This window comes from Thrips palmi, unplaced genomic scaffold (assembly GCF_012932325.1).
Source record: "Thrips palmi isolate BJ-2018 unplaced genomic scaffold, TpBJ-2018v1 HiC_scaffold_7, whole genome shotgun sequence".
Lineage (NCBI taxonomy): Eukaryota > Metazoa > Arthropoda > Insecta > Thysanoptera > Thripidae > Thrips > Thrips palmi.
Window position 1 is genome coordinate 3778348 of NW_023144634.1, and position 23927 is coordinate 3802274.

Here is a 23927-nt window from a genome sequence, read left to right on the forward strand (position 1 = left end):
CACGATGAAGGGGTCCGCGGCCACCTCGACGCGCACCTCGTGGCCGAGGCCGCCGAGGCCGAGGACGGGGTGGCCGAGGCACTGCTGGTCGCACTGGTTGTCGGCGCTCGACGGCCTCGGAGGCAGCGGGGGCGGCGACGAGTCCAGGCTGACCATCTCCAGGCCGTCGTCGTCGTCGTCCAGGGCGCGGGCATCGGGTGGCAGGAGCGGGCACTGGGGCAGAACGAGGGCCCTGCGCCCTGGGACTCCGCGGCCAGCACGGTGGGGTGCGGGGGCACGGCGGTGGCGGCCATCAGCTCCTCGGCGGCATCCTCGGCCTCCGCGTCGTCAAGCCGCGACCGGCGGTTCGCGCCGCTGCGGACGCTGGGGCTGCGCGTCGTCGCGCGCCGCAGGCTCACTGCAACATCAAGGAGTCCGTCAGGGTGGTGTCACTCGGCCTCGGTTTCACTATCGAACGTGGACGTCGTCCGCTCCAAAACCTCTTCAACGATTGCCTCCTTTCCGACCGCGGACACTCACGCAACCTCCTCGTCAACATCTCCATCCCGACAGCCTTCCCGCGCGTTTGCCCCCCTCGCGCTCACCGAACGTGTCCCTGATGAAGTGGAGCATCAGCCTGGCGCCGGACGTGGGGGGCGGCCCTTCGGCCGACATGGCGCTGCGGGCTCACACTGCCATTTGCCCAGGACGCCGTCGACGACGCGGCCGGGACACTTCGCGCAGCAGGCAGGGCGGAGAGGTCCCTCGCAGTCGGACGACGGGCACGGTACTGGTCAGTGGCGTCCCCTCCCTTCCCCCTCCCTCCACTCCCCCGCCGACGCCTTCACGGCCAAGCTCTAACCGCTTGTTGACCACTCTGTTCATGGAGGGACAATTGGCACCTGTCTAAGTCACGCTGGTCACCCTTCAGAGCACCGTGGAAAATATCCGCGACCGACCAACGGTCGCAATATTTTTGGAAAACAACCTCGTTTTAAATTTGAAGTTTTCAGTTCTGCTTGGTTTTAGTTGAGATAACGTCGGGAGAACTAGAAAAAGACTTCCTGCCTGAATTTAATAACGCAATTAGAACGATCTGCGTGTGTTTTTTTATGCGAGGATTTCGGGTCTTTTCGTTTGGCAATCCGCGGCCGGCTCTCGTATCTGGCGCCCGAGTGCGAGAGAGACAGCAGCCCGCATGGCCGTGGACGAGCAGACGAGCGCGGGGGGCATTAGGTGCAGCACGATAACAAGGGCCTGCTCGGGCGCGGCCTGCAGAGGGAGAAGGACAGGGAGATGGGGGAGAGGGAGAGGAGGAGTGGCTAGGCCCCACCATACTTCCCACAGCTGGCGGAGCGTGCCGAATTTCGAGATTGTTGCAATTAATTTTCTCCTTGCAGGACTTTTTTTCCGGCGAGGGACACTGCTACGCGGCACCGTTGTGTGACTCCCATCGCCGCTCTGCGTGCTCTAATAGCAGCCCAGCCGGCTAAGCGAACGGTGCGGCCCCGCGCGAGGCACCGCCCTCAGAGCCACCCAGATCTGGCAGTGGGTGTGCGATTAACTACCTTGGTTTGGGTGCAGTGTTTCCACAAAGTTGATTGAACCGGTGACTAATGTCTGAAATTCGAGAGTTCAGCCGACTTTGGTATTCGATCGGAGCCGAGAAATCGTCGTCCCTCCAAAGGGTGGTCGTCGTTGGGACTTTCTTTAGCTCGTGTTGCCTCAAAGTTCGTGGAAATGGTTACAAAGGGTAAGCTGCCACAGCGTCTTCCGAGGTGTGGTCTTTGGACGCCTCTTTGGGCCTTTCTTAGGCGCACCCGAGCTAGAAATAACGATTTCCTGGCTTAGATCGGACGGATTGGCCGTCGAAAGTCTGTCGAAATCTCGAACGATGACTATAGTCTCGGCGTTTTGGCGCTCCCATAAGGCAAGGCCTTTCCTTTGCGTAGGCCTTGCAAGGAGCACGCGGCGTTTTCGGCGCCTCGCTTGCACCAAATCAACAACAACAACAACAACACGGGCGTGTTGCTCGAGCCGGTACGGTATGCACGCGGGCCGAACGCATCACGCCGGAAAGAAACCGGGCGTGCAGCGCAGAGGTGCTGCCGACAAGAACTTCCGGTGCAGTGTTGCCAACTCGGAGGGAAATTTCCCGCGCGGGGAGGGAAAATGGGAAAGGCAGCCCGTACCGCTCACTGCTTGGAAGCATCCCTCAACCCAAAGTCTGAAGCAACTGTTTTATGCTGCACTCATTATTCCGAGTCACTAGAAATGATAAAAACTTTCATGTTTTTCAAGTAACATTTAACGCCTGAGTCCCGGAGGAGTTGGCAAGCTTCCAGCCAGCCCGGCTGCGTCCGGCGCCACGTCTTGCGTCTCTGTCGCTCGCATTGTATGCAAATGAGTCGAAGAGAGACGGAAGACCATAATTACGGAGGTCCAGCACTACGGGGCACCGGACCGAGACCACCCCTAGGTTTGTCTGTTTAACCGTTGCTTCGTGTACACGTCCGTCCGTTCGTCTGTCTGTATGCCTGTCTGTCCGTCTGGCCCTTGTCTGTCGCCGAGGAAGGACACGTTTCCTCGGAGATTGTGGGCGTGACTCAGCCTGAACCTTTGCCGGAGGTCGAATGGGCAGTGTAGCGACAGTCATGGCATAGACACTGTAGTCATTCAGAGATCGTTCCAAACGAACACACACGCACACACACGTACACACAGAGTGACGTGTCAGTAACATGTCCCTGTCGTCAGCAGCGCCTTGGCGAGTGGTGGGGATGGAAGGCGTGGGCTTCGCCTTGCTTCGCCTTGGTTCGCCTCGAACGAGATTCTTTTCCAGAGCAATAAACTGGAATAACACTGACTGAGAAGGAAGGGGGTGGGGGAGTCTGTGCAGTATGGGAAGGCGGAGGGAAAGGGGGGGGGGGAGGCAGCGAGGCGTATCAGCACCAACGCACTCGGAAAGGCTGCCTGCAGGGACCAAACCCTGAAACTGCAGCCACACCTTAGAGCCGCGGCATTCTCTGTGTGCGTGTGTGTGTGTGAAAGAGAGAGAGAGACAGAGGGTGTGCAGGCGGAAACACATGTGCCGAACACGCCGGCTGGAAGTGCCGCGGCGCGCCAAAAGGTGTGCAGTGAGCACTTGTTTTTAAAAGTTGTTTCTTTTTCTCCTTTACGATTGGCTCGGTAAAAGTGTTACGACTCTCGCCCCGTCTCGATGTAGTATTACGCACGGCGGCCGATGCGTGTACGCCTTGTCCGTAGGCACGCCGAACTTTTATGCGAGGGAAACCCTCAGCTGAGATTCGTCTGGCCGTGTTTTGGCACTCTCAAAAACTTCAGTCAGCAAATTGGCCCAACTTCAGTTGATTTTTAAAGTGAGAATCAGGTGTCAATTAACGAATGAACTATCTTTAGAACCACTGTAGTTCGTCACAGTAGTTCTGAACTTTATAGTTCTTCACAGTAGTTCTGAATTGTATAGTTCTTCACAGAAGTTCTGAACTATAAAGTTCTTCCAAAGTTGTTTGATTATGGAAAGAGTTCAATTCAGAGTCGACTCTCCGTGGTCTTTTCGGCGGTGTGCATGCTCGGCGATGCGTCTGGAGGGCACCCACCCTTCCGTCGCCCCGACTTTGATTCTCGGCCGTTCCAGCCTGCGACGAGCACCGCCACGAGCACCGCGCCCACACGCAACGCAGCCCAGCCCCAAGTCCCAAGCTCTAAGCAGATGCAGCAACTTGTTTCAGATTCCATTTTCCGATAATTCGCCTTCATTCCTGCTCCAACACGGATCACTCTTGCACGTGGCTGCCACCCCCTAAACCGTGGCGGTCTGTCTCTCTCGCAAACCTTGACGCACAGTGAGCCAGAAGACAGGCACAGGCGCCCAAAACTCTAGACGCGTTCTGAGCTCCAGAGCCACCAAACAGGCATCGACTCGAAAGTGTGACTTTGCCAATAGATTCCTCGTTCGGAGAGCATGGTGGGTCACAGGTACGGTTCGAGTCCCATTTAGCGACCCTGGAGCTTAAAACGCGTCCGGGGTTTTGACCGCCTCCACCGGTCTCTGGCCCATTGAGGGACGCCCCATGAGTACGAGGTAGACACAGCATGCGCCTGGCGTCTGGTTCATGGCCGGTGACGGCATCACCTCCAAGTTTGGGGCTGCATCCAACGAGGAGGGCGAATGAATGGACCACGGCGGCCTTGCCTGATTGCCGGCAGCTTGTGCAACGCCCTCGGTCCCTCCCCCCGGCACGCGTTGTCTCCACGCTCCGCTGCATCAACCACTGTGCATTTCTACCGACTAGCTGGCCGCGCTGGCCGTGCCGGCCGGCCGTTGGGGGGGCGCGCATCCCTGCCGTTCATCCTTGGCTGGGCAGCAACCGGTCTCGCACGCGTCCACCTGCGTCTGCTCTATCTCTCTCTGTCTCGCTGTGTGCGTCTCTCTCTCTCTCTTGTCGGCAAAATGGCGAATAATTAACAAATGGGCTGCAGACGGCGAGGTGTCTTCATTTTCTGGTGTCGTACTTCTGTTTCTGGGTGTCGTTTGGCCATACGCAATAATACTTATAGCATCTGCTGCGCACTGACAAGTCTTAAGGATTGAGGTTGATACGAAGTGGATGCTTATTTTAATCTTGAATCCTCAGAGAGTCTCTCGGAAGGTAACAGTGTAGGCCTGCTCTACGTTCGGTCTGATGAAAACCCGAAACCTGTGTAGGGTTTTCAGGGAGCCAGTTTGAGGGGATTAAAAAGTTATTAAGGGCAATGCACGATTGACACGTAGCAGGGACGAAGGCGGGCTTGTTTGAGGAGATGCCACGCGGTGCATGCGTTTTATTTGTGTGCGTGCGTGTGTGGTATTCGTGTGCGTGCGTGTGTTTGTGGTGTGTATCTCCCCAGTGCTATTTCCGAATCGTCCCATCCTAGCTCTCCTTCGCGGCTCGCCCGCTGCGTTCGGGTTCAACAACTCCGTCGACCCAGGAAAAAGGAAGACGAGCAATAGATCGGATTCATTCACGCCGGCCAGCAGGAAGTTTGGCGGTCCCCTCCACCTGTTCTGGGACGTCTTGGAAAGAAATCGAGTTTTGCATCCGAATGACAGAGAGTTTACCAGCATCGCTCGATCACTTCCCACGAGGCGGACGAGAGCGCAGCAGAAGGACGCTATTGTGTGGTTATTGGGTCGGTAATGAAGATCTCCGGCTTATCTTCTCAGATGACACGGTAATTGCAGCCTTTGCTCCGATTTAGTTCAACAGCAGCGCCATTCACGAGTCCCAACCGGTCCCAACTTCCTGGCCTGGCTATTCCTTGCCGTCAAGCACCTGCTTGTCAACCCACCTGATTCCACGCGCTGGAGGATTCCTGGTCGATCCGCGGAAAGCACAGTATCCTTCGTCTTAATCCTGTGGACGATGGTGAATCATGGGGGCGTATCCTTAGCAGTGTACCAGGTGCAGTGGCCGCGGCGGCGCACAGGCACACAGAGACACAAACACAGGGGCACACAGACACACTATCGCGCGGACATGTCCTCGGGGTGCTTGACGACGCGGTCCTGGCGGTGGCGTAGGCAGCCGGCGTGCTGCACGCCGTGTAGGTGTAGCCGGTGCCGCCGAGACGCGTTGGGCCGGCGCACACCACACACTGGCGTAGCTAGCCAAGCAGCGCGGCACCGTGCCTCCACCATCCACCCTACCACCACGCCGCGCCGGTACGGTATACACATGCCCGCCGCGTCGGCCGCGTCCCGGCGGCAGCCATGCGGCAGCCAGGCCACGACGCCGGTCCGACCAGGTAACCGCCGCCTACCCCCTCCCCCGGCCCCCACCTTCCCAGCCAGCCACTCCAGGCGGCTCCAGCGGACTCCAGGGTCCAGCGGCCTGGAGAACTGGAATCGAGGCGCAGCCTGGCGCAGCAGCGTCTCCACGACCGGGTTCGATTTTCTGCGGGAAGCGTCGCCCTGTCGCATCGTGACATCCGGCGCGGTGGACTTGTTGGTTTGTCTTGCGAAGGCAACATGCAGGACTGGGCTGCCAAACGCCCCTCGGGCCTGACCGAATCATTTGGCCCGTCTTGGAAGGTCAGATGTTTCCGACGGCAAAAGGATGAATCAAGCTGCCTCCTCCACACCGTGGCGCCAAACAGTACACTGTGGTCCTGAATGTCACCAGACGGAGTGCGAGTGGGACAACGGACATCCCGTGCGCTCTGTCAGAGGTCCGAACTTTGTGCCAGACTTGGCATGTCCTCGATCCTGAAGCACTACGAACTTAGAAACGCTTAGCTGTACGGCAATGGAATTTCAGACAAGTGGTATGCCGCATGGGGGCATCGTGTTAGGGAAAAGGTCGTTGGCCAAGCCGCTTTCTGCTGGCGTTTTGCTGTTCAGCCAGCCCCGCCTCTGGACCACACTTCGTGGCCCTGCCCGCCCCGGCCTGTCCCTCGGCTGGCCCGGACGGACGCAGCTCCAGACAGGCTGCCTCTGGCCGACGGATCCCGCTCGCCCGATACCGCTATCCGTTCGATTCGGGTTATTTCCCCGACAAGCATCTTCTAGACTGCTCTGTAAAAGGAGACATGTGGAGTTGCACGCGCGCGCGCGCGCACGCGCGTGTGTGTATCTGTTTGCGGTGCAAAGCTGGACCATCATTGTGTCTGCAGGACCAATGAATCACTCCGTCAATGAGTGCCCGTTTCACAACACGCTAATCAGCTTCAATAGATGCAGCTGTTCGAAAAAAGGTCTGTTCTCCCCACCCCTCCAAGAAAGCAGGTATTGTCTCTTTTAATTCAGGTGATTTTCCTTCAGTTGGTAAAAGCCAAAATGTTTCGTTTAGAGTCAGGACCAGACTAAACTGTTCAAAGCGAATGCTTCTTTTTTTGCCTTCCTTTGTAGTAGGCGCTCTGCAGGCAAGGAACCCAAGTTCAAGCTCAAGTTCAGGTCCCCTGGCTATAAATTACCGTGGCCAGTCCTGTCCTGTTGGGGACTCCGTCACTACCCCGTGCTCGCGAGGCCTGCGCCGGCCCGGCCCGCCCGGCCCACGCGCGCCGATACTCCGCGCCAAGAGAAAGGGGTATCGCGGCGCGCGGCAGCGGCACCCACTGGCACACTGTCTTCCGCTCCTTAGGTACCATCCAACATTTTCGATGATGAGATTTTGACAAAATGGGGCATGAAAACTGCAACAGCGTTCCCCCCATAAACCCAATAAAAATTGGAATGACGAATAATCATTTTTATTCAGATCTCGGTTTGTACGTGGCTTGCGTTCGTGCTGGCTGTTTCTGTGCTAGTACTGGCTGAGAACCGTGAGGGGATTTTCCAGCATCTTCCGTCTTAAATTTCCAGCGTGGGCGCAGTAGTTCCAGGCGGGCCCGGGAGAGGGCGCTGGCTGCGTCGCTGGCGCGCGGCGTGAAGGGGGCGTTGGAGGGGGCGCAGTGCCGCGTGGTGCCTCGCTGCCGCCAGTACCGACTCCGACTCGAACGAGGGAAGGCCTCGCGCGCCGAACCGCCCAGGACGCCGCGGACCACGCGAGCCACGTGCTTGGCGCCGGCAGTGTCAACAGAAGGCCGTGCCACTGGATACCGACGACACCGGCCATGTGTAGTGCAGTGAAGTGACGAATCGACGAAATCGTGCGCGCGTGTCAGTGTATTTGTGCGTTTGTGTGTTTGTGTGCGTGTGTGTGTGTGTGCGAGGCTTCTGGATGACCAGAGGCACGCCGAGAAGCCCGCCCACCTATGTTGCAGCAGCAGCCTGCTGCAGCGGCTTGGACTGCTGCTGAGGGCCTGCCTGTCGACGACCAGGTACCGTGTCCCCAGGGCACTCAGTGCTCAGCCGCCAGCTTCTTTGAAAGCCTTCCTAATTGCTAGTAGCCACGCTGCCGAGCAGCGGACGTGGCTGGCGGGAGGTTCGAGCACACGGACCTCCCGCCTCCAAATTCAAAATTACGTCCCAACTGTACCTAGGATCACAAATTTAATGAGGCCAACTCAATCTCAAGTCATTTTTTTTTCTGAAGCTGCAAAATACTGTTCGAAAATTAAAGTTAGTTTTAATTCACTTTGAAATTGTCTTTGAAAACGTGAGCTGTCAAATGGAAGAAAACAGTTAGCGGGACTTGAAAGCTGAAATTTCAGAATTTGATCTGTAAATTTGATCTGGCTGAGCTTCTGACACTGCACTGTGGCACACAGCTGCTCCCGGAGCCACCGCTCGACCTGACTGCGGGGCGAGCCGAGCGCCCCGAGGACGCCGACAAGCAAGATGCAGATGGCGAGGCTGCCGCACCTGGCTGGACCGTCCACCTGACGCCTTGCGGACGCCTCTTCTATTGCAAGTGAGTAGTACAGCTCAACAGCGCCGCGCCTGGTTACGCTGCAAAAGCTGCCCACGACAGCGACAAAAGAATATCGCAATAATATTTTGTGATGAGCACCAACACCCTATTCTTAGATGGACTTATCCACTGGGAAAATTTGTTGTCACTTTATGACCTAAAGGGTGGCTTGCAAAAAACCTTGATGACATTTTAACCTCTTCCCAAAGATGCAATTTATCGCCATTATAATCACAAACTGTTGAGATTTTCTTCACATCTCCTATGCTTACTGCTTGTCATCAACGAGTTTGATGACTCTATTAACGAAAATGAGCCTTCAGATCGTCGTCCAGTGACAACCAAAGTTTTCAAAGTGTGGGGCGATGGGATGGAGCCTGTTCTCAGGTATCCCTACCCCTGGTGCATCGCATCACCCGAAGCACTCGTTGCGTTCTTCTGGCTCCATCACTTCCCCGTCCGTTCGTTGGCTTTCGCGGCATTCTAACGCCTCGGTGAATCGGGCTTTCGCTCGCACCTTGGGCTGCGTGCCTTGGGCGTTAGATTGTCATCGCCGTTTCCGGTGGTGTGTGTGTGTGTGTGTGTGTGTGTGTGTGTGTGTGTGTGTGTGGTGTGTGTTTATACTTTGAGATCGGCTTTGCCAATTACTGAAGTGCGCAACCACGCGGGTCTTCTGCCAGGCTGTTTCTGCGAGCTAGAGAGGAAGTCCGCGGAAGTCTTGGTCATTAGTTTTTAAAATCTGTTTAAATCTGTTATTCGGCTGCCTGCTGACTTTGCGGGCACCGCCGGTTCCCTACATTGCTGGATAGTTTTCCCCCCTTTTTTTGCCAGTCTTCCATGGGAGCTCGATTGGACAATACTGGAACTGAAGGAACGCGGCTGCTGGCTAGCTGCCGCGCGGCACGGCTGGCTATGCCGCGGCTGGAACGCCACTGGAGAGAGGGGAGGGGGGAGGCAGTCGAGCTAGACCAGGTCTAGGACGGCGTAGCTGGCGTGGAGCGGTGGAGCCGGCCAGCCACGGCAAAGCTATAGGGGCACAAGAGTTCCACTCGGTCAGACGGGACTACTGACCTCACCGGCCAGTACACCGCAAAAAAATGAAAGCAACTTTTTGAAAATATGATGAAGTTTGCGCGTGATTGCCTCCTCCTGCCGTCTGCCATCTGTCAGTCGTTTTATGGCGGACAGTTTTCTCGGCAGTTCATTTTGGAGTCTGTCTATTCGACCAGTCTTTTGGTCGCCGTTTAGCGGTTAGCCTACTAGTTTGGTTTATGTCGTCGTTGGATCGGTGTAACTGACCATAGCCAGCTTGCTTCGCGCCAAAAGTCATATCCCATAACACGTGTTGCCATCGCTGTTGCACAACACAACAAACGAAACAGGTTCCAGTATTCCAGCGTCTTACACTGCCCCTATTGTGCGCGCGTGTGTGAGTGCGCGCGCCCGCGCACGAGTGTGTGTGAGAAAGCCTCGTCACGTGAAAAGCTGCAAATCACTCTGTCACCCTGCCGGCACGCACTGATGGTGACAAATTATTTGGGAGCCCCGTTTTTTTTGGATGAGAACTTCGTCCGTAATTGGCGGTCTAAACTGACGAGGCTGCGTTGGCCTTCCCGTGCCAGAAATAAGTTCCCAGGACCTTCATTTTTGGAATCACCCGCAACCGAGCGCACGGCCTGGACCTGCAGTTGCAAGAGTATGAAGTTACGCTTTTTGGGGAGCTCGTTTTCACAGGTCTCAAAAGCGAGACCGCCCTTTGGTCCGAGGGCAAGACCCTCGCTTTGCCTGGTACCCCTTTTTTCGTCAAGCAAAATAATCAATTTCTAAAAGGTCCTTATACACACCGAAAAGCCGGAGTCCACTATTCGCGCTCCGTATTACGTGGCCCCAACGCGAGGCCCCCTCGGGCCCCTCCGGGGGCGCCGTCACGGAAAAACCCAGGGGCGTGGAAATCCACCTTTGGCTGCGGGAAGCGAGGCCGTTTTGCCTCCTGGGGGCAAGGGGTGGGCCCCAAAACCCGGGGGGCCCCACGCCGCTTGGGTGGGGCCCGGCCCGGCCCGGCCGGTGGGGTCTTGGGGTCCTTGGTTGGCGGCTGGGCGGAGCAGAGGTCACAGAGTCCGAGGCAGTCCGAGGCCGGGGAGGCGGCGATGTGTGAAGCGATTGGGACACGACCTTTCAATTTGACCAAAGGCGTCCATCTAATCCAGCGGTGCAGCCTGGCTGGACAAAAAGACTGTCTGTTTAATAGTGCGGAAGCTGAGATGGTGTTGCTCCAGGAACTGACGTGGCGAGCATGTGATAGCAGGGCGAAAAGTTTGTGGCCAATAAAACCCTTTTGCTGACAATGCCTTTCAATGCAGCTCAGTTTTGAAAACCTTGTTGGCCAATTCACTTGTCCCACAGTGCACGCCACTCGCGTTTACCTCACTCCTCCTTTCCGCCTTTGCCTTTATCGCGCCTCGTGCACCTCACTGGACTCTGGACTTGGCACACAAGCAGGCGAAGCGGGCGGAGCGGGCAGGAGGCGGGGCATCCTTTCACACTCCTATCCTTGACTCGGCCGGCCGGTGCGAGGACTGCGTGGGCGGCGACCACACCTCGTGGGCGCCGCAGCACCGCGCAGCACCGCGCAGCACCGCGCAGCACCCAGTGGCGCCTGCCTCTAAAGCCAGCCGTGTAGGTAGGACGCCCCATGAGTGCGGGAGAGACAGAGCGACGAAAAACAGTGTCCAGGCAGGAGCTTGGGCTCCTCTAGGAATTCAAAGCGCGGCGCTTTCCTCGCGGTTCGCGTGGCGCCGCGCCGCCTGGACGCGGCTGGGCGCGGCACGGCACGCCACGGCGCGGTGACTGACTGAGGCGTAACGTCGGCAACGCCGCCTCGGCGTCGCGACGCCGCGCGCCGGCAACGCAGCGTCAGGCACACTGATCGGCCTGGAATGGCACTCCGTCTCGGAATTATGCCAGATTTCAAGGGCTTCCCGCTGGACGACGACGCGCTCGGACTTCAAATCCGTTGGAGTTTTGTCTGCGACGGCGAGTTTGAGATGTGCGTGCGTAGTTTTCGGCCCCCACCCAAGCTCGGCGTGTGCCAGGCTCGGGCTCGAGGTGTAGTGTGGGGGGCCTGCGGACGTCAGCGGGTTAGTCACGTGGTTTCACCGCGGACCAGTCACTGAAGAAGCACTTCAATGGGCTCTAGAGCTCAAATCGACTCAGTAAAATTAAAACGATCGAAGCACAGTGAACTTGAGGTTGATTGCAATGGGCCAATCACCTTCCACCGCACTCAACTGCCAAGTGCAGCCACCTCACAGCCCGACACAGGTGATGGTCGATCGCCTAGTCGGCGCACTCCAGAAGACAGTCACCGAAACTCCAGACGCGTTTTGAGCTCCAGAGTCGCTAAACAGGACTCCGAAACAAACGTGTGACCCCACCAATGGATTCATCTTTCGGAGAGTAATCCATTGGTGGGGTCACTCCTCGTCCGATTCGAGTCCCATTTAGCGACTCTGCACCTTAAAACGCGTCCGGGATTTTGGCCGCCTCCTTCGGTCTTCTGGCCCACTGTGCGGCGCGACCCTGTGCCCTGTGGGCGCGTCGAACGCTCCTGGCGTGCATGTCGTCGCCGGAAGTGGGCGAGATGCCAGGCCGGCTTCTTTGCGGTGTGCAACCACTTCCGTTTCCGAATCGGATCGTCGGCCGCGATGACACTGGCGGGGCGCGGCGCGGCGGCGCTGGCAAAACTGTGGCGCGGCACAGTTAGCTGCTATAACTTCCGCCTCGTCACCGCCATCGCCGCCCTGCTCTAGTGACCGCCACGGCGCCGTCGTTTCCGGTAGGCTAGTTAGCGGGCTATTTAAACGCCGTTTCGGCTTCCTTCCCCGCTTTCTTTGTTTTCTATCTTTACTTTCCCCCACGCCCACTTCCTCCTACCTATCTGTGTGTTGCGGTGCTACACTGTGTCACGGTTTACGAGTTTTCCGGGAACCCGTTTAGTGTAGTCGTTGTACTAGCCGCTCGATGAGAGCAACTGCCGCAAAATTGGTCCGAGTTTTGGACCGACTTTCGGCGGCCGCTGCGTCCAAACGCGTTTTGGCAGTGGTGCTCGTGGGAAGGGTGGTCTCAAGACCGTCCTCTTTCATTCCTCGCGGTACGCAACGCTCATTTGAGCAGCGGTGCCTCAAAGTTGGCCAAAGGGTGGACGGATTTCTGAAAGACGTGCGCAGCCCGGCCGGTGCGGCCGACGGCTTGTCGACCGAAAGTGGCTTGTGAACCACCAACGGGTTGCTCTCCGAACGACGAATCCATCGGTGGGGTCACACGTTCGGTTCGAGTCCTGATTAGCGACTCTGGAGCTCAAAACGCGTCTAGAGTTTTGGCCGCCCCCACCGGTCTCCTGGCCGCGGCGGTTCGAATCTCGCTGTTGCTGCCTGTGACTGCGGGCTGAACCAAAGGTCGCGCGAATTTGACCGACGTCGCCGTCTCTAAGTCGTCTCCGTCTTCCCGTGGGTGCATTAATATCCCCTGGGAACCCGGCGGCGCTGCCGCAGGAAACGCCGGGGCGGCGGCGCGGCGGGGCGCGCGGCTGACTGAGGTCGCGCTCTGCTGTGGCTGGCTGCGGTTCCCCCGGCATTTGTCGGCCGAGATGATCTGCTTTAGATTATATTCGTAACGACGTCGTTCAGCGCGGCAGCAGCACGACGCGACGCGGGGTCGGCCGACCGTCGGCCCCGCGCGCGCGTGACCTGGCCACCACAACAACGTCAAGGATGAGCTGCAGTAACTCAGCAAAATTGCCATTTCGGTGTCTGGGAACCTGCGAGACTTTAGCCTTGCGCGCGAAATAAAGTGGTTTCGGTAAGTTTTCTGTGAGGTTTCACCCGTTGTTCGCAGTGTAGCGGCCGGTTTTTGCCCGATCGACGTGGACTGTTTTGGAGCACCTCGCTCGCCCGCGGCGCGCGCGGAGGTCTAACGGGAACGCATGTCCTGGTTCGAGCAGCCGCCCGTCTTACGCAACGACGAACACCCCGGACTCGTTTTTCGGCTGCAGCTATTGCCAGCAGACTGACTCTGTCTCTCTCGCACCCATACGAGACGCCCCATGAGTGCGAGCGAGACAGAGCGACGGAAACGACTCTCGGAATCGGTCTGCTGAACCGCCGAGACAGTCAGCCCGTCCATTGCGCCCCCTCGCTTCTCGTGGACGGCCTGCTCGACCTTGCCGGGCGCTGCTAGACCACTGCTAGGCCGCCGCCGGCACCCTGGGCTGGCGGGGCTGAGGCTGGGCGGGGCTGTCAAGGCTGGCAGCGCTGGAAGCGTCCTGGTGACGCCAGTGACGCTACACGGTCCACATCTCCGTACGACATGCGTCCACTCCACTTTCTAGGTGCACTAATTGATGGGATGGGGGAACGGGAATCTGCCTTTGCGTTCTCTTTCCCGCCTCTCTCTCTCTCTCTCTCTCTCTCCTCTCTCTCTCTCTCTCTCTCTCTCTCTCTTGAGAAGTCGAAGTAATGACTCTGGTCCGCGGGTGCCAGGGTAGCCCTCTCGGTTTCCGTAGTTTGACAAAGATGCCCCGATAGGTTTGAGAGGAAAAAGTTTGGCGAGTGTCGACAGAGTCCCCAGCGCCGCCGCCCACCCTCCGCCTGGAGTCCAGGCCGTTCAGGCCGCCCAGACTCCAGGTCGCGGCTCTGCCGGCTCTGCCTGGAACATCCCATCTCATTCCATCCCGTGCCATTCTCCTGCCAAAGTGTCCCCAGGTGACCCCGACCCGCGCCGCACCTCGGGGAGTGGAGCGCTCCGGCAGTCCGCTCGGCTAGGGCCGTGCGACGGCAGTCCGCCTGCCCGGCCGGGCTCCGGGCTGGCCGGGCTCCGGGAGACACCACTGGGAGACACCACCGGCAGTGCCCTGGCAGTGTCCCTCCCCGGAGCGGCACGCCGATACCGTGGCGTCCGTTTTCCAATTCCACCTGCAATTTCGCGAGTACGTAAACGCTGACCGTACCGGCGGTTTCGTCGAAACAAAAACGGATTGGAAATTTCATTCCGAAGTCACAGTCCCACACAAGTTTAAGGTCAATTACCCCGACCTTACCCCACAATGGGCCAGAAGACCGGTGGAGGCGGTCAGAATTCTGGACGCGTTTTGAGCTCCAGAGTCGCTAAATGGGACTCGAACCGAACCTGTAACCCCACCAATGGATTGCTCTCCGAACGAGGAATCCATTGGTGGAGTCACACACTCGCTTCGAGTCCTGTTTAGCGACTCTGGAGCTCCAAAACGCGTCTAGAGTTTTGGCCGCCTCCACCGGTCTCCTGGCCCACTGCGCGCCCCTGCAACCTAGCCGCGCTCACGACGTCGACGACGACGCGGTGTTTCCGGCGCGCCGCCTCGTTACAGCAGGCTCTCGCTCCCCATCATCATCGCCGCGGTTAATTTAGAGTCCCCGGGCACCACCGGCACCGCCAGCACTGCCAGCACCGCCAGCACCTGCACGACGACAAGGAGGCCGGCGCGCAGGCGGCGCCCGCTTGGCCTGCTGCAGCCGTCCTAACGACCCGGCCGCCGCCAAGGAGGGCGCGATACTCCACGGCCAGCAGCGCCATTCCGTCGCTCCGTCTCTCTCCCTCTCACGGGCCGTGCACGGCGTGGCGTGGGGGTGCGAGAGAGACAGACTACGTGCAGCAGCCTTGCGCACTGCACTGCAGAGTGCAGGTTGCGTCCGTGCAGTCAAGGCGACGCGCCGCCGTCCGGCGAAAGGCGAAAGGGTAATCAGCAATCGCACCGTACGTGTGTGTGTGTGTGAGTGTGTGCACGCGCATGACTGGTGTCTGTGTGTCTCTCTCTCTCTCTCTGAGTGTGCGCACAGACAGAAATCTATTGCTGGTTTTGTGTGGTGTGTTTTTTTCGCTGCGGCTGCGGGTCGTCGTTTGCTCCATGGCGGATGCCCCCGTGCCCCCTCCTTCTCGCCCTTCCCATATCCACCCGTCCGTCCATCCATCCGTCGGATTCCTTCCAAGGCGCGAGGAGGGCCTCTATGGATCCGACATGAGCGACATTTCCTTGGAGGGGGGCGGGGCGCCTGCCTCGGCCTGCCGCCTGCGACAACCACCGTGGCGGCGCGTCTGTCTGGCCTGTCTGTTTGGACACACACACACTCACACACACACTCACACACACACACACACCAAGGCTCTCAATCCATCCCCATACGCCCCCTTCCTCGGACCTTTATGTCCTCTTGCAAATTCCATGGAGACCGCATGCCGGCTGCCACCCGGGCCCAGGCGTGGTGGAGGGGGAGGGTGGAGGGGGGGGGGGGGGCATAAGGGGTTAGGAGCAATGCGCACGTCTCCAAAATTGACTCAAATTGGTTGTTCTTTTGTTTTTTGAAATGGCCAGCACGGAGGCTGGGTGCTCGATTGAAACCACCACCACCGCGCCCACAGTGTTGTTCTCCATGGCTCCAGCACTCTGTCTCCGACCTACGGGCATACGGCGCACCACACACAGTCACTCACTCACACACCGGCACGCTGTCATTGTTCTCAACCCGCAGGCCGCCATAGGCCGCCGCCGCAGGCCCACAGCACTGCACGTGTCGAGTGAGTACTACTTCGAACGGCTCTCGTCCATTGTCTTCTTGTGTCACTGGCCGGACTCGGCGCCTGATTTGGCAACGCGACAGGTGTGTGTGTGTGTGTGTGTGTGTGTGTGTGTGTGTGTGTGTTTCGGGCTGGAAGGGATATTCCACGCGCACTTCCGACTCGGCCGGCGGCTTTCTAGCCTTTCTAGTGCGGTGGCGTGCGGCGCGCGCACCCCTGCCAACAACGCCATGCCGCCATCAACGGCCACCTTCCTGGGCGCCCCTTTCACCCGATGACCAGGACCGTGCTGGTTTCTAGTACACTCCAAAATGATTTCATCGAGCAAAACTCGGCGTACGATTTGCACGGCCGAAAAGTGTCGATTTGCGTGTTACTCGGACAAAAGTAGGTCGTGGCTGCAGCGCGCCGTGGATTGTGCCGTCGCCTCCAGGGAGTGCGGCCGGCAGCCTGGCGCACAGTGGGCCAGAAGGCCTGTGGAGGTGGCGAAAACCCTAGACGCGTTTTGAGCTCCAGAGTCGCTAAATGGGACTCGAACCGACCGTGTGACCCCACCAATGGATTGCTCTCCGAACGAGGACTCCATTGGTGGGGTCACACGTTCGGTTCGAGTCCTATTTAGCGACTCTGGAGCTCAAAACGCGTCTAGAGTTTCGGCCGCCTCCACCGGTCTTCTGGCCCACTGTGCGGCGCCGTCCCGGCCGTCCCTGCAGGGCCTGCAGGGCTGCAGTCCGGCCTAATTACGCCCGGCCTTTGTGTCCAAGACCCTCCCGCTGGTCTAAGGAGGTGCGTTGCGGCGGCGAGGACCGGCGGAACCAGGGGCCGTGAACCGCCACCGCGGCGGCGTAGGTCCCACCACCACCATGGCATGGCGGGCACCACCACGGGCACCACGGGCACCTCGGCTGGCCGCGGACTTACTGGGCTGAACTGAAACCTGCCGGGCCTGGCGGGCGTGACGTAACGCCGCCCCCACCAACCGCAGCAAAGGCGCGCGACTGCCGCGACCGCCGCGACCGCCGCCATGGCCAAGACCACTACCTCCGCGGCCGCGCCTCGCTCGACGCGGGTACCGCTACGCCCCGCCACGCCCCGCCACGCCCCGCCACCGACCCGGTCGGTATGTACGGGTCGGCGCGCCGCGTCGCTCTGTTCCCGTGTTCGGTGACTGATTATCGGACAGCGCGTAGCGTCGGCGAAAAAGCGACGCAGTCTGGAGAAGCCGGCCGCCGTGCGAGCGGGCAACCCAAACGCCACGGCGTGCGGCGTGGTGCCTACCTCCGTACCATTACCATTACGGGCTAGACCATTACCATTACGGCCTAGACCACACATGATCGTATGCCATTTCGGGCCCGACACATGCCCGCCTGCACTGCAAAACGAGACATGGCCGTCCTTACTAAGGTGACACTTTATCCCGGCGGAGAAGAACCACACTACCTCCGGGCGTTCCTCTCGGACGTGGCCGTCTGCCACCATGCTGCCGCCATGCTGCCGCCGCGCGCGCAACGGCATTGGCTCGCGAAATTAAAAGTCTCGCAAGAACAACCCACGTGCATGATTTAAATTTTAAAACGAGATTCGTGTAGATGTTGCCGAGTGTCGTGTCCGAGGTCACTCAACTTAAAAAGCGTATTCCTTTTCCTGCTTTGGCAGGGCAGGCAGGGCGAGGTCGCACAGTGGGCCAGACGACTGGTGGGGGCGGCCAAAACTCTGACGCGTTTTGAGCTCCACAGTCGCTAAATAGGCCTCGAACCGAACGGGTGACCCCACCAATGGGTTCCTCGTTCGGAGAGCAATCCATTGGTGGGGTCACTCGTTCGGCTCAAGTCCCTTTCAGCGACTCTGGAGCTCAAAACGCGTCTAGAGTTTTGGCCGCCTCCACCGGTCGTCTGGCCCACTGTGGGTCGGCCTCGCAGAGAGGCTCCCGTAGGTTAGGTCATGTTCCCCGCGCTGCCACGCGTCGTCGCGCTGGGGCCCGCGGGGCCGCGAGGCTCCGTCATGGGGCGCCCCGCGAGTGCGAGAGAGACGGGGCGTCCATGGAGCGTGAAAAGCCCCTCGCGGCTGCGTCGCGGTCGCCGCGGACTGCGTGTTTGCATGCCGTCTCGCTCGCTCCTCCTGCAGACGGAGAGTCGCTCTCGTCGCACGCACGCGGGACGCCGCACGGGTGCGAGAGAGACAGAGCGACGAAAACGACCCTCGGAGTCAGTCTGCTGAACGCGTCCGGCTGGGCGTGGCGAAGCGGCGAACAGGATGGGACGTGTTCCGAAACGCACACGCACGCCCCGCACGGCTCGGCCCCCCTCTGCCTTCGCGGAGAGCGAGGAGCTCGGCGAGGAGCGACACGGAGCACGATCCCTCTTTCGGAACGTTTTTATGCGCGTTTGGAACGCAGCCGCGCTGTCTGTCTCTGGGTCATCGCCCTGCGCACCGCGCCGCACCGCGGCACCGCGAGCCGCGTACAGCCAGCCAACACGCACCGCGTCGACGCGGCCCGAGCGGGGCGCGCACACTCGGAGGGCTGGACCTCAACAGACAGGGATTTCCGCACATTTATTTGCCCTGTCCAAGTTTGGCAGTCATTGATAAGCCTTGAAAGGCGGCTCCCTCCTCCTCCACGCGAGTGTCTGTGCAAGGCCGGGCCGTGCATTGCGTTCCTCGCGCGTCGCCACCCCGACGCGGAGCGGTTTGCAGCCGTTTTCGTCGCTCTGTCTCTCTCGCACTCGTGGGGTGTCCCGTATCGGTGCGAGAGAGACAGAGCGACGGAAACGACTCTCGGAATCAGTCTGCAGGGCCGAGCGACTGAGCGGCCGTCCCTCCGAATTAGTGGCGGAGACTGCGGCTACGCCGTAAAGAAGCAAAGAAGCCCGTGTGTTCCTTTCACGCTTTTTCTGTCTCTGTCCGTCCCTCTCCCCCGCTGCCCCATCCTCTCTCTCTCTCTCTCTCTCTCTCTCTCTCTCTCTCTCTCTCTCTCCTCTCCGCGCCCTGGCTGCGACGCGACTCCCACAGCCGTCAAACAGAATTTCCACGTCAATATTTTGCCAGAGTGAGATGGGAAGAGAGAGCACCCTTTCCGTCACCCTGCCTACCAGCCGCCGCTCCTCTCTCTCCATCTCTCTCTGGTGTTGCGTCTAATAATACCTAACCGCTCCCCCTCCCCCTCAGTCCGCGGTGTGTCATGGGCTCGGCGCGGCTCGGCGCGGCTCGGCGCGGCTTGGCGCCCTGAGGGTCTTCATCGGACCGGCGGCGTGTCCGCATAGGGCCCCACAGGGCCCTGCTAGCCTGCTGGAAGTGCCCGCCCTTTCTTTTGTCTTTTACAGAGTAGCTGTTCCTGTATCGACGCGGCGGCGCGGCCAGCCCCGTGTAGGCCGAGGTGCAGGCCACGCAATGGTCCGCATGAGGGCCTGCTTGTCCGCGAGCAGGCCGTATCACAGTGGGCCAGACGACCGCTGGAGGTGGCCGAAATCCCGGACGCGTTTTGAGCTCTAGAGTCACTTAACAGGACTCGAATGAAACTGTGACCCAACCAATGGATTCCTCGTCGGAGAGCAATCTATTGATGGGGTCACACGTTCGGTTCGAGTCCCATTTAGCGACTCTGGAGCTCAAAACGCGTCCGGGGTTTTGGCCGCCTCCACCGGTCTTCTGGCCCACTGTGCGTATGCGCGTACGGCCCCTCCGGGGACGCGCCGTAGCCGTTCTGCCGGGTGATTCTGCACAATCGTCTCGTCGCCGTCTCTGTCGCACCCCCGCGACACGCCCCATGAGTGCGACAGAGACGGAACGACGCTGTCCCGTGATGGCCTCTTCTGCCGCCTCGCGCGCCTTCCAAAGTTTTCCTTCGCGCCAATTTGCCACCGGCTTCTGCTTCGACTGGCTTCGACTCACGCGGAGCGATCGGATCAGCGATCGCGACAACTCCCCTTCGGGATAATCACGGCGTTAGCCGAGCCGGCGGACGCAGCGCGGCGCCCCCGCGGCCATTTGCTTAACAAGTGAGTCCAAGCACGGTGGTCCGTCCGGGGTAGTCCGCGGTGCTTCACCGCCGATCACAGGGCAATAGGTCGAACAACGGCACACTCTCGGCAGATTGGAAAACTTGCGACGCCGACCTGCTTTCTGATTGAAATGTCAGTGATTGGATTACTACCCCTACCCCCTCGCCGCGCCGCGCCGCGCCTACCCCCAGCACCGGCCGGGGGGCTGCTTTCCGCCGCCCGGTCCGCCCTGCCGGCTCCAGGGAGACCTTTTGTCGGACCAACTTTCTCCCTCGGGGACCTCGCGGAGCACAGCACCCCCGCACGCTCCCCCCTCCCCCCTCGATCTCTTCTCCCTCTCTCTGTCTCTCTCTCTCTCTCTCTCTCTCTCTCTCTCTCTCTCCCTCTCTCTCTCTCTCTCTCTCTCTCCCTCCTCGCACGCGCCCCAAACCAGACGAATGAAGCCTGAGGAGCAAAGGGAAGCCAAGGGGAAGCCGGCTAATGTTTTCGTGTCACGGCCGTGAGAGCACTTAGACCGGCAAAGCGGGCAAAGCGGCAAAGCGAGTTAGGACGGTTATTGTCTCCGCCTGTTTTCTTTCAATCCGAGTGTTGTGCCTTACTCCCAGGCTTGGAGCTGGCTTGCTCGCGCTTGCTGCGCGCTTGCTCCGAGGTGTCCGCCCGAGTTAGGGGACTCGTTGTTCGCCAGGTCGAGCACCGTTTGGACAGTTGACTTCTGGAGGGCAGGACGGTCTCGCCAGCCTCTCTCCTCTCTCTCTCTCTCCTCTCTCTCTCTCTCTCTCTCTCTCTCTCTCTCTCTCTCTCTCTCTCTCTCTCTCTCTCTCTCTCTCTCTCTCTCGCACACGCCAGCCGTATTGCCAAGCGAAAGAATCAGTCAAAAATACGGAAGCAGCGTGCCCTGGAAGGTGGAGCTCGCTTTAAGACGAATGACGGACAAAGAAATCATAGAAACAGTACTTTTATTCGAATTTCTCTACAATAAAACAACAATATTCTTTTTTCCAGCAAGAAAAAAAGTCGTTTATATTTTACAGCGAGAGGCCGGCGTGTAAATTGCGGCCATTTTGTTCCCTCCGAAAATAAGCACCCGACGCCTTACTCGCACAGCCTGCAGACTGATTCCGAAAGTCGTTTTCGTCGCCCTGTCTCTCTCGCACTCACGGGGCATCCCGTATAGGTGCGAGAGAGGCAGAGCGACGGAAACGACTCTCGGAATCAGTCTGCCGGCTCGGCCGTGCTGCACCGCCTGGCTCGCTCTCATAAATCGCTATTCGCCCTCGCCACCTCGTACCCCCTCCCTCCTCCAGGCTGCAGGCTGCTCCAGCAAGGCTCCAGCCCCACATGGAGCGCCACTGTCTTAAACAAAATCTGTGGGCCTCTGATCAACCTCGGGACCTTGGGCCGGCCTGCGCCGCCCCCGACCGCCCTGCACTGGAGTGCGGCCTCTAGGCCTGGGGACACACTGTAGGGCGTAGGAGGGCGAAGCGAAGCGGTAGACAGAGACACTACCGGATATACGACCCGGGACGAAATAAGGCGCACGCCACAAGGGAGAGAGAGAGAGAGAGAGAGAGAGAGAGAGAGAGAGAGAGAGAGAGAGAGAGAGAGAGAGAGAGAGAGAGAGAGAGAGAGAGAGAGAGAGGCGACGTCGTCCTCGGGGATTGGGGCACCAGGGCCTATTCGCGTGTCAGACTGCGGCGCACGGTCCTTACTCACTAGGGCCGGGGTATTCGCCTATCGCACGCACGTGTGTGTGGGTGTTGTTGTTGTTGAGTGTGTGTGTGTGTGTAGGAGTGTGTGTGTGTGTGTGTGTTGTGTTGCGGCATGCGTGCTGTGTGTGCGTGTGTCACTGGGTTGGCCACAAACTCCCCCGCGACGCACGGCGATCGAAGCCAGCCGAGAGGTATCAAATAAAGACCGAAATAGAAAGGTGGGGGCCGCAGGGCAGCTGGATTGATAGATATACGAACGGGAGTCGCGACGAGACACGAAGGGCTTGGGGGGAGGGGGGGGAGACGCGTGAGGTATGCATGCACCGGCGTGTATTGTTTTTGGCGGGAGCTTTTGTTTGTGCCCCGATTCCTTTTTGAAAGTGGCATCGCTGGGCGGGGCTGTCGCTCCGTCGCACCCCGGTCGCGCCTCTGCGCAAAATAATGGATATAACGAGCCTTTTATAAGGATGCCCAAATTATTTCATCTCTGAATGGGGCGGTTTTTCAGCGCATGGTGCCGAGCCACGCGCCACAGCAACACAGCAACCGAGACAGCAACGCTACAAACGCGTAAACTCACTAGCACCTTGCGCGGGCCCTGTTCTTCCACACCCCGGTGTGACGTCATAGGGCTGGTCCGGCGAGACTGATTTCCGAAAGCCGCTTTCGTCGCTCTGTCTCTCTCGCACGCAAGCCACGCCCCCCATGGGTGCGAGAGAGGGGGGATTGACGAGAACGACTCTCGGAATCGGCCTGCCGCTCCCTGACCACCGTCCTGCCCTGCCAGACTAAACAAAATCGGCTGCCCAACTCGTTCTTGCAGTGTGGCGGCAACGCAGAGCAGACGCCACCGCGAGTTTCCAAAGCAGTGGAGGGCCGCAGAGAGGGCGGCGGTGTCCGCGGCGGCGTCTCGAGCACTGTCGCTGTCTCCGTCGCACTCATGAGGCGCTTCAGGGACGTGCGAGAGAGACAGAGCGACGAAGCGATGCGGTTTGGCTCCGCGGCGGCAGACCGCCACAGACCCTTGCGCTCGCTGCGCTTCTGCATGTTTGCAGAAACACCGAAACACCGACCGCGAGTGTTTGGCGACGGACGACGCGCCGCCGCGGCACACAGTGGGCCAGAAGACCGGCGGAGGCGGCCAAAACTCTAGACGCGTTTTGAGCTCCAGAGTCGCAAATGCTCCCGCACGGTGCGCCCCGCAATGGATTCCCGTTCAAAGGACCCCAAATCCATTCTGGGGGGGGTTTTCACGCAGGTCCCGAGCCACGCGAACCCCGAACCGAGGAAGCTCAAACGCGAAATATAGACCTTGGGGGGCCCGTTTTTCCACCGGTCTTCTGGCCCAACTGTTTCCGGCCGCTTTCGTCGCCGTCTTTGAGCACCCGTCCCTTCGAGCCGGGGGCGCCCCCAAGGGCCGCCGCAGCCCGCCCCCGGGCCCCCCGAGACAAAACCCCCCCTCCCCTTTTGAGGTGGCTGCCGCCTAAAGGACGCCACCGGCTTTTCCAAGCAGGGGAGGCCCGGGGAGGGGTGGGTCGGTGCCGCGCGGCTCTCACACCCGTCGGGGACGCCCCATGAGTGCGAGAGAGACAGAGCGACGAAAAGGACTCTCGGGATCAGTCGGCAGGCGATCCCCCAGTCGGTAACGCTAGACGAGCGAGGGTCGCCGTCGGGCCCTTAAGGCCCCGCGGGGAAAGGAAAGGGGGGGGGGGGGGGGGGGGGGGCTCGCCTTGTTGCGCGTCGTCGTGCTGTTTGATCCGTGATAAAGCCTCCAGGCGCAATTTGCTGGCGACATGTCAAGGCAGTCTAACTCACTTCGGCAGGTCCGCGGACAGACAGACAGATCGACAGACATCAGTGGTGGATCCAGCGACGGCCTAAGGGGTGCGGGGTCAAAGTAGAACTTTTTGCCTTCTTACAGGGGCAAAGTGTTGCTTTTTGCCTACCTTTCAGGTGGCTATCTAGGGGTCAAGAGGGGCAATTGTCCTTTTGCCCCCCTCTGGATCCGCGCTTGACAGACAGACAGACAGGCAGACAGGCCGAGAGCAGGGGAGCGGAGATGAGTTGCGGATAAAAAGATGCTGCACTACTTCGCCCCTGTTGCTTCCTGGAGGTTCCTGGACCCCGGTGTCGGCGTGTAAGTGTACCCCCCCGACCCAGAGTACCCCCGGGTACACAACGCCTAGGGCCATAGTACCCTGGGGTACATGACGACTAGGTTCAATGTACCCAGGGGTACAAAGCGCCAGGTGCCAGGGAATTGTACCCGGGTACAATGC

The 23927-nt window shown here is 59.5% G+C and overlaps 1 protein-coding gene across 1 annotated transcript in view; it reads left to right on the plus strand.

Moving 5' to 3' along the window:
• Positions 1-7473: 7473 nt before the first annotated feature.
• LOC117652722 overlaps positions 7474-23927 on the plus strand; it is a 103757-nt gene continuing 87303 nt past the window's right edge. The window contains exons 1-2 of the mRNA XM_034397814.1: positions 7474-7800; positions 8191-8333. Coding sequence (XP_034253705.1) covers positions 7735-7800; positions 8191-8333 — 209 coding nt within the window. The 5' untranslated portion in view covers positions 7474-7734. The remainder of the gene's footprint in view (positions 7801-8190; positions 8334-23927) is intronic.